Consider the following 9,171-nt stretch of genomic DNA (forward strand, 5'->3'; position numbering starts at 1 on the left):
ACAGCACCAGCGCCCCAGTCTACCATAAAACCCTTCGTCTATGAACCCCTGGATCTGTACTTTTATCTAAGGGGGGATATTAATTATCAAACGCTAAACTAAATAAGTACGTTTTCAACCTAGACTTAAACATTGAGACTATGTCAGAGTCCTGGACACATTCTGGAAGGTTATTCCATACTTGGGGGCATGGACGTAATTTTGTTATAAAAAGTGGGTGGGGGGGCATGGATTCGTCGCTATTTAAATATTTGGTTTTAACCGTAAAAACTGGGGGGGACCAAAGCCGGCTTTTGAAAAAGTGGGTGAGACGTCCCCCTCGTTCCCCCCCAAATTACGTCCGTGCTTGGGGGGCCTTATAATAAAAGGTTCTACCCCCTGCTGTTACCTTATTAATTGTCGGAACTAATAAGAGGCCAGCACCCTGTGATCTTGGCGAACGTGGCGGTTCATAATAGGAAATAAGTTCCTGGAGGTAATTAGGAGCAAGCTCGTGCAGTGCATTATAAGTCAGTAGAAGAAATTAAAAATCAATACGGAATTTAACTGGGAGCCAATGCAGGGCTGATCTGATATGATCAAATTTTCTAGTTCTAGTCAGAACTCTGGCTGAGGCATTTTGAACTTTGAAGTTTATTTAGATTCCTATATGAGCATCCTGACAGTAATGAGTTACAGTAGTCTAATCTGGAGCTAACAAAGGCGTGTACCTATTTTTTTGCATCATGCTGTGATAATGCATTTCTTAGCTTGGCTAGCTTGGCAACTGAGCCAGGTGTAATGGGGTAGATCTGACATTTTCTGTCTTGCAGCCTTTGGGCCCAGAAGAACTTCCGTTTTGTCCCCATAAAGTTGGAAGAAGTTTAGGGAAATCCAGCATTTAACATCTCTTACGGGAAGCCTCAATTTTACCTAAACTGAGTTTGTCATCAGGTTTGGCTGATATGTAAAGTTGAGTGTCATCTGCATAGCAGTGAAAGTTGACACCATGTGTGTTTATAACTATGTCCAATGAAATGAAAATTGTGAAGCAATTATTGGATAAAGAAAAGTGTTAGTGGAATTTTGATTCATATGCACACAGTTTGCACACAGCTTTATTGAGAAAAGAAGTATGGAGGAAGGTAATGTTGAAACAGTTGGCACTGAAGAAATGGCCACCAAACGGTCAGTCAAGTTAACTGAGAAGGCAATTGAGAACAAACTATACAGGCTACCTGGCTCCAGGAGAGGATTTCTAGCCCCGACTCACAACTCTAAGGAGGGAAGTTACCAGTTTAATCACATTAGCTGATAATTTGCCAACAGTGAAAGAAATAATGCAGGCAAAATTTAATCCAGTTCTCCAATATTTTGTTGACATCACTGAACAATTAGGAGATCTTTTACCTGAAGATGAGAAAGAGGCAGATATTAACAACTGGTTTGAGCCTAAAATGACAGTTATCAGATAGTTTCTTCAGTAAACTAACAAATAGATGGAGCAGGAGACCTTGAGCTTAACACGAACAAACCAAGAATCACAAGCTGAGGAAGAGATAAACCCTGATGATAGTGTGTCACAAGTGAGCCATAAGTCCAATAAACTAAGCAAGAAGGCCCATGTGCTGGACGCTCAACTGTTGTGTCTTCTTGTGGATCAGTTTGTGTTATTGAAGAGGCCAAGCTCTCTGGTCTAGTAGAACATGCTGCTATTCTAGAGAAGAAACAAGAGTTAGAAATGGAAGAAGTACGCATTAAAGCAGCTAAAAAGAAGTTAGATCTAGATGCAGCTACTGCAGAAAAAAGAGCAAAAGTCAGAATATTGAAACAGAATAAGAAGTCAGAGGATGGCATGAGTAGCTACCTGCTCCCTCATGCAGCAGGTGGTGTAAGAGTGAAAGAAGAGGGAAACCCCGTCTCTCTCTCTCTCTCTCTCTCTCTCTATCTCTCTCTCTCTCAGATAGATCAGGCCTTCTTACAAAAGCCAGGCATCACTAAGGCCATTGCAAGATGTAAGACGTCAGGTTGCTACAGTAAACACTGCACCATTATTTGCAAATAAATTCTTTAAAAGTTAGACAAAATGATTTTCTCAATTTTTTTTTCAGATTTTGTCTCCTATAGTTGAGGTCTACCTATGATGTCAATTACCGGCCTCTCTCATCTTTTTAAGTGGGAGAACTTGCACAATTGGTGACTGACTAAATACTTATTTTCCCCACTGTATGTATGTTTAAATCAATGGATGTTTAAATTAATGCTCACATACTGAACCTGTATTTTATATCTTTTTTGCATGCTTCTACAATATGATTCCATACAAGCTCCTGTCAGTTAAGGAAGCTGAGGCTACAATTCACACAGGCTCACCAAAACTGGACAATAGAAGATTGGAAAAATGTTGCCTGGTCTGATGAGTCTCAATGTCTGCTGCGACATTCAGATGGTAAGGCTCGAATTTGGCGTCAACGACATGAAAGCATGGATCCATCCTGCCTTGTATCAACGGCTGGAAGTGGTGGTGCAATGGTGTGGGGGATATTTTCTTGGCACACTTTGGGCCCATTAGTACCAATTGAGCATCGTGTCAACACCACAGCCTACCTGAGTATTGTTGCTGACCATGTCCATCCCTTTATGACCACATTGTCTTATGATGGCTACATCCAGCAAGATAAGGTGCCTTGTCATAAAGCACGAATCATCTCAGACTGGTTTCTTGAATATGACAATGAGTTCACTGTACTTGAATGGCCTCCTAGACACATAATCTTGATATGTCTAGAGTTAGTGAATGTAAATTTTTGATGAATTCTGCATGAAACAAGGCAGACCATTTCTTGAAAAATATTGTTTATTGGTAATCATGGAGGCACTATTATATTATTTTAGACTCTGCATACCTGGTCGTAGGATCAGAGCTTGAAATGTAGATTAATCCTCCCATTTTTATATAATTCTTTTAACCATTTTTAGACAAAACTATGAAAATATTTCAAAATATATGAATTGTATTTTCTGTTAATATGTGTGTTAAAGGATTCTTGTCTTCTTTGTGTTTTACAGTACATTTTGTCTTGTGGCCATCCATCATATGAAAGCATGCAATGTGCTATGCTTTCAAACACACATTCCCATTAACCTTTAATTACCTCTTGTCCAGATCAGACATGCTGCACTTGTATGGCAGCATGATGTGATACTTCATTCTTTGCTACATAACTGCTATTTTTTTTACTTGGTTTTTTACTTTTTTACATAATTAAACTTGTGCTGTCACTGAAAACAAATGGTGCAGAGCCTGGCTGTACAGAGCTTCAAGATAATCAGGGATGTTAAATGCTTTGTGAACTGGGAGGTTTGCCTGATGCTGAATTAAACCATCCAAAGAATCTAACATCTGCTTGAAACACAGACAAAACCTTAACATAATAGTGCCATCTACAGGTAGATGTGAGACTGAAGGAGTCTTATTCATATTCACCAGCACCACTCCTGTCCTCTCCGGTCTGCTGTCACAGAGTTCAGTTCTGGCTTAAATCTGCTGCATCAATCTTCAAAGATGATTATTGATTAAGAAGAAGAAGGTGATGTATACATGTTGCTTAGTTTTCTAAAGGGAGCTGATTTATAAATTAGTTTTTTTTAAGTGAACGAGTCACACATTCAATGGTCCTGCATTTAGTGATAATCAAACCGAAAGGCTGTGGTAGCGCACTACACAATCACCAATCTATAGAGCCTGAGGAAGGCTCGAGCAGTCTCACTAGATGAGAGCAATGCACAGCACTAGATGGTTGGACCTGTGGGTTTAAATCAAATCAAATCAAAATGTTTTATAGTTTTATATAATTTTAAGTTAATTTTATAAGTAACTTTAATAAGTTTTTTCTTGCTGTAACTTACATCTTGGGAGGGCTTATACCTATTCAGGTTGCTACGGTAATAAGTGCAATTTCCCACCTGGGATCAATAAAGTATTTCTGATTCTGATTCTGATGTATATAGTGCTTTTTACAACAGTTGTTGTCACAAAGCAGCTTTACAAGTGTCTGAGTCCTAGACCCCAGTGAGCAAACCAAGGGTGACAGTGGCAAGGAAAAACTCCCTAAGGGCACGAGGAAGAAACCTTGAGAGGAACCAAGACTCAGAGGGGGAACCCATCTGACGCCAATCACCATAACAAAAAAAAGATGGGAATGATAAATCACTCATCTTTGTGTGTATTTATATTTATATTTTGTGTTCTCTATGTTATTCTTATTACAGTTCTTAAACTTCTTGATGGTTGGTAATAGTAGTCCAGGGCCATGGAGATACAACCATAACATAGATTTTGGGGTGGTGAGAGGGGCCAGGTGGGTTGATCCTTCATCCACAGCTGGTTAGGCAGGAGGTGACTGCCCCAGGGTGGATATGAGGAAAGGCTCGTCTCTCCTCGTCTCAGTATTTCTCAGGTAGGCATACAGCCATTTGGAAAAAGAAAAGAGGGACAATTAGCTCTGTATGGGATCATATGAGGGACAGAGGAAATTTAAACATTTCTGGAGTGTGGCAGCAACTCTGGCATTAAATTATTGCAGCCTAGCTAAAAAGGCAGAACTGAACCAGAAGGTAACACAGACTTGGGAGCATTCTGAGACGTTGGCATCCATCCACTACACCGTCAACAAACTTGAGTCACCATGTGCAGTGTGACAGGATGACAGCACCAGTGCCCCAGTTTACCATAAAACCCGTCGCCTGTGAATCCCTAGGTCTGTACTTTTATCTAAGGGGGCACATTAATCACCAAACGCTAAACTAAATAAGTGGGTTTTCAACCTAGACTTAAAGATTGAGACTGTGTCAGAGTCCCGGACACATTCTGGAAGGTTATTCCATAGTTGGGGGGCCTTATAAGAAAAGGATCTTCCCCCTGCTGTTACCTTATTAATTGTTGGAACTAATAAGATGCCAGCACCCTGTGATCTTAGTGGACGTCGGGGTTCATAATAGGAAATAAGTTCCTGGAGGTAATCAGGAGCAAGCCCGTGCAGTGCTTTATAAATCTGTAGAAGAATTTTTTAATCAATACGGAATTTAACCGGGAGCCAATGCAGGGCTGATAGGACTGGTCTAATATGATCAAATTTTCTAGTTCTAGTCAGAACTCTGGCTGCGGCATTTTGAACTATTTGAAGTTTATTTAGATTCCTATTTGAACATCCTGACAGTAGTGAGTTACAGTAGTCTAATCTGGAGCTAACAAAGGAGTGCACCAATTTTTCTGCATCATCATGTGATAATGCATTTCTTAATTTGGCAATGTTACGGAGATGTAGAAAAGCTATCCTAGTAGTATTATCTATGTATCTATAGATCGGAGTAGAGTATGACGCCTAGGTTTTTGGCTACTGTGCCAGGTGTAATGGGGTAGTCTGCGAGATTAAGCATTAGATCTGGTATTTTCTGTCTTGTGGCCTTTGGGCCCAGGAGGAGAACTTCTGTTTTGTCCTCATTAAGTTGGAGGAAGTTTAGCGACATTCAGCATTTAACATCTCTTACACAAGCAGTGATAGGGAACAGGTTAGGGTGGTATTTTAAAAATGGGTTTTCAAAAGGGTGTTCATCATCAATGTCAATAAAAGTGCATTTGATGGTCATTGTAGCTGTATTCAGAATGGTTCTTTAATTCACTATAGAAAAGTTATTTTTATTTGCTATAACAACTGAGCAGTGTATCAAAATGACAGTGTTCTAAGATAAGGTAATCGAAGACAGCAAATTCATGGTCAATTAGTAGTCAGGCAGTAATTCACCATCACAAGGGCCATTTATTTCAAACTGAAAAATTTGCCTCATCTTAAAACAGGCTCTCTTGCTGTTACATTTTACAACAGATTTTACAGTACACCGGTCATTTACCTCATCAATTCACTCGTCCCTTTGACTGCTATTATGTCAAATCCAGACTCTTGTTAAATGTATTAACTATTTTTCTTTGCAATTTGTTGCTATTTATTAGTACGGAAATGTACACTTGCTAGTTTAGTTTAGTGGGGTTGGTTATCTTGACTGTGAGGTAGACATCTAGCACTATGCAGTGGGGTCGGTTATCTTGCCCATGAAGAGGATGCTCTTGGTACCGTCCTCCACAATGAAGACTAGGAAGGGTCGGTTGAGTTTCATGATGTCTGGCAAGGACATTGGCATGATCTCTAGAGTGGTCACAGCTGCTGCTTCAGTGCCCTTCTCATCAACACTGAGTACTGCCTGATGGAGAACCTGTGGAGAGGTCACACATATGAATGAGGAAAAGGTTTAGATATGTAAGGAAAGTCAAAAACACAGATTGTACCTTCATCTTGTCTGTGCATTCATTCCAACTCAGGTTTGTCAAACATGTTACAACATGTGTCCACTAACAACCTAGAATCAGACGGCGGACACAATTGCTGCAAAGAACCACATTTATTCAAATCAGAGGCGGAACTAACTCCTATAACCTCGACCTTTCCAACACGCACGTTACGAGATCGGCGCGGCATAATAATCACACATACAAAATACAACCTACACAGAAACACACACTGATGTAAAGACAAAGATTACCACTCGGACAACGACAATAAACAAAATCACACATGACCAAATCACAATGTCTAACAGTAATGAACAATTCACACCGGATCAAATCATAATATTTAACCGAACTAACAACCGAGACATACGAAAACCCTCGCAACACTTAACTAGGTACGAATACACAGCGGGAACAACCATATAGTACAAGCAAGACCAAGACACATTACAACCAGATCAAAAGGACAGTTACATATAACATAGGAAACTCAACAAGGAACCGAAACGAATCAAAGACGACAGAACCGCAACAGACCTTGACACCTTGATACCAGACTGATCACAGAAACCCTAAAATGACACGGAGGCTTGAGAGCGCGACAAAGAACATTAACACCGTGAACCAACCTACAAAAATAGACCCACAGGGAACACATGAACTCAACCAGACTATATACAAACTCATCAAACCAAATAATTCCAAACAGCTGATAAGGATAACATTGGGTAGGGATAAAAAAAAGGGGCGTGACGAATCAAAACATCGACGAAAGGGAACAGAGGGAGGGAACAAGGCAAGATACGCACAAAGGGGCGGAGTTAACGTTACATCCACTTTCTCCACATACCTTAGAAGCCTTTAGTTTGGTCTCCTCACTGATTCCTGAAAAGTTAGCACTTTCTGAGAATGCATCAACTATTCCCATTTCCTTCAGAGTGTCTCCAAGGGATGAGGAAGCAGAGATGGAGAATTTGGGCATATATAGTGTCACAGATCTACAGAGATAAATAGATAATTTTTTAATTTTTATTATTGTCAAAACACATTCACTTATTAAATACATACTTTTTTGCTAAAATGAAAACACTGGTGACTAAAATTACCTTCTGACAACATTGTCATGCCAATACTTTAGGTGAACCTTACAGATGTCTTTTTCCACCTCCTCCATTTTTCCTTCATCAGGCAGAATAATCATCATAGAGGTATTTCCTTTATATGGGACCATGATGACAGAGGTGAAGTTATTCCAGTCATGGAAGAATTTGTATCGTCCAGTTCGCTTCATCATCTCCACAGTTACTTTTGTATCCCCATCCACATGGAAGTCAGCTTTGTGAGTGTTCTTCACTTGAAAAGGCTTCACCCATTTACCTTAGAGAATGGTATTTAAGACTTGTTACTGTAGTTTTTGTGAAACACAAAGAAAGCATTAAAACATTTGTGGATTCTATTTAGATGCTATACCTCTGAAATATATATAGTTGATAAGCATCATCAGAGTGTCTTGGTCTAGATCCTTGACCATGTCAGTGATCATATCCTTGGTCTTTTTGGCAATAAATTTGTTGACCTCTTGCACGGCCACGTCTGGTTTGCTAAAGTCCACACTAAAGGCTTCTCCATGGTAGAAGTGCTGAGCATCCTTCAGAAACTTCTCTACAGGCTTAAACCCTTCTCGCACTGCAACGGCACTTCCTGCCTCCAGCAGCATGGAGTCCTGGCTATGGGTCAGCATGTGGAGTAGGTGCTCATAGCCTTCATTGACCTGATCGGGTGTGAGGGTACTGTAGCCCAGGGTGCTGAACATTTGTGAGTGGGTCTCACCCTTGGCTCCCAGGGCCAGCATGGACAGAGCCATGGAGATGCTGAGTGGGGAGAAAAAGATATTCTTGCCTTTTGCATCAGGCTGGCTGACCAGCTTTTTATAGAGGGAGAAAGCAAAGTCAGTATTGTGAGGTGAGAGTCTGTGGCAGGAATCCTCTCCTCCATCGTGGTGAGGGTGGGGTTCATCTTTGCCATGGTGAAGATGTTTATGGTGATCTGCTGAATGATCTCCATGATCATGCCCCTCATGTTGGTCACCCCAGGCCACTGTCAGCAGCAGGGCAACTGTCAAACACCACTGGACCTTCCCCCACATTTTATCACCTGCAGAAAGAGTGCCATATTGATTCTGTGTTGAATGGTATTGGATTTCTGATACTGCACTTTCAAATCAAATAATTGATTAGAAATTGGAGTCATACATAATACCTACACAGTTTTTAGTAGTAATAATGGAGAATTGTTTTGTTTGTCACTTAGAATCATACCAAAATTTTTGAACATGTCTATAATTGTTGTGTTCCTCTGTTTGATTCTGTGTTTGTATTGTGTGTCTGTTTTGTACATATTACTCACTTGTGTCTCAAGAATGGACACACACACACACACACACACACACATTGCTTAACAACAGAATCAAATAGAAAATCCAATCATTCAGTCCAGCCAATTTTTATTAACTTTATATTGTTATAAAATATTAACTTTATTATGTCACATGATAGCTGCACCTGTTAGGCACTGAAGGATTCCTTTGCTCAAATGAAACTTATATGAGTGAAAACTGCAACATTAAGCAGGCCAGGTTATATGTAAGAGCAGATGTTCCCAACCTTTCACAACTCACTGTCCACTAAACATACCACAAAAATTCAGCTGCCCACATGAAAATGTAATCATCCATTTACAATTGAATCAAATACAGCACAATAAAGTAGCCTAACAAATTTTGAATGCATAATCAGACAACAACAAAAAAACACATTTCCTTCATTTTGGTTTAAGCTTGGTTTGCT

At 40.0% G+C, this 9,171-nt stretch overlaps 1 protein-coding gene across 2 annotated transcripts; it reads right to left on the bottom strand.

Moving 5' to 3' along the window:
- Positions 1 to 5,778: 5,778 nt before the first annotated feature.
- Positions 5,779 to 8,474, bottom strand: LOC143522598 (alpha-1-antitrypsin homolog). Of its 2 annotated transcripts, XM_077016311.1 has the most exons (5): positions 7,796 to 8,474; positions 7,432 to 7,702; positions 7,176 to 7,323; positions 6,323 to 6,419; positions 6,111 to 6,249 (listed from the first exon to the last, which is right to left on the bottom strand). In XM_077016311.1, the coding sequence occupies exons 1-4, from the start codon at positions 8,469 to 8,471 to the stop codon at positions 6,342 to 6,344; spliced, it is 1,173 nt and encodes a 390-aa protein (XP_076872426.1). In that variant the 5' UTR covers positions 8,472 to 8,474; the 3' UTR covers positions 6,111 to 6,249; positions 6,323 to 6,341. The 2 variants fall into 2 exon arrangements, with proteins under 2 accessions (XP_076872425.1, XP_076872426.1); XM_077016310.1 differs by lacking the exon at positions 6,323 to 6,419 and having other exon boundaries at positions 5,779 to 6,249.
- Positions 8,475 to 9,171: the final 697 nt, after the last annotated feature.

The sequence above is a fragment of the Brachyhypopomus gauderio genome, chromosome 9 (genome assembly GCF_052324685.1).
Source record: "Brachyhypopomus gauderio isolate BG-103 chromosome 9, BGAUD_0.2, whole genome shotgun sequence".
Lineage (NCBI taxonomy): Eukaryota > Metazoa > Chordata > Actinopteri > Gymnotiformes > Hypopomidae > Brachyhypopomus > Brachyhypopomus gauderio.

What these genes read in the sequence shown, in the direction of transcription:
- LOC143522598 (XM_077016310.1), bottom strand. Translation starts at nt 8,471, where the DNA reads ATGTGGGGGAAGGTCCAGTGGTGTTTGACAGTTGCCCTGCTGCTGACA. An exon ending in CAACTATATATATTTCAGAG is followed by an intron (nt 7,703 to 7,795) that starts GTATAGCATCTA and finishes CCATTCTCTAAG; the next exon opens with GTAAATGGGTGAAGCCTTTT. An exon ending in CATGACAATGTTGTCAGAAG is followed by an intron (nt 7,324 to 7,431) that starts GTAATTTTAGTC and finishes TTATCTCTGTAG; the next exon opens with ATCTGTGACACTATATATGC.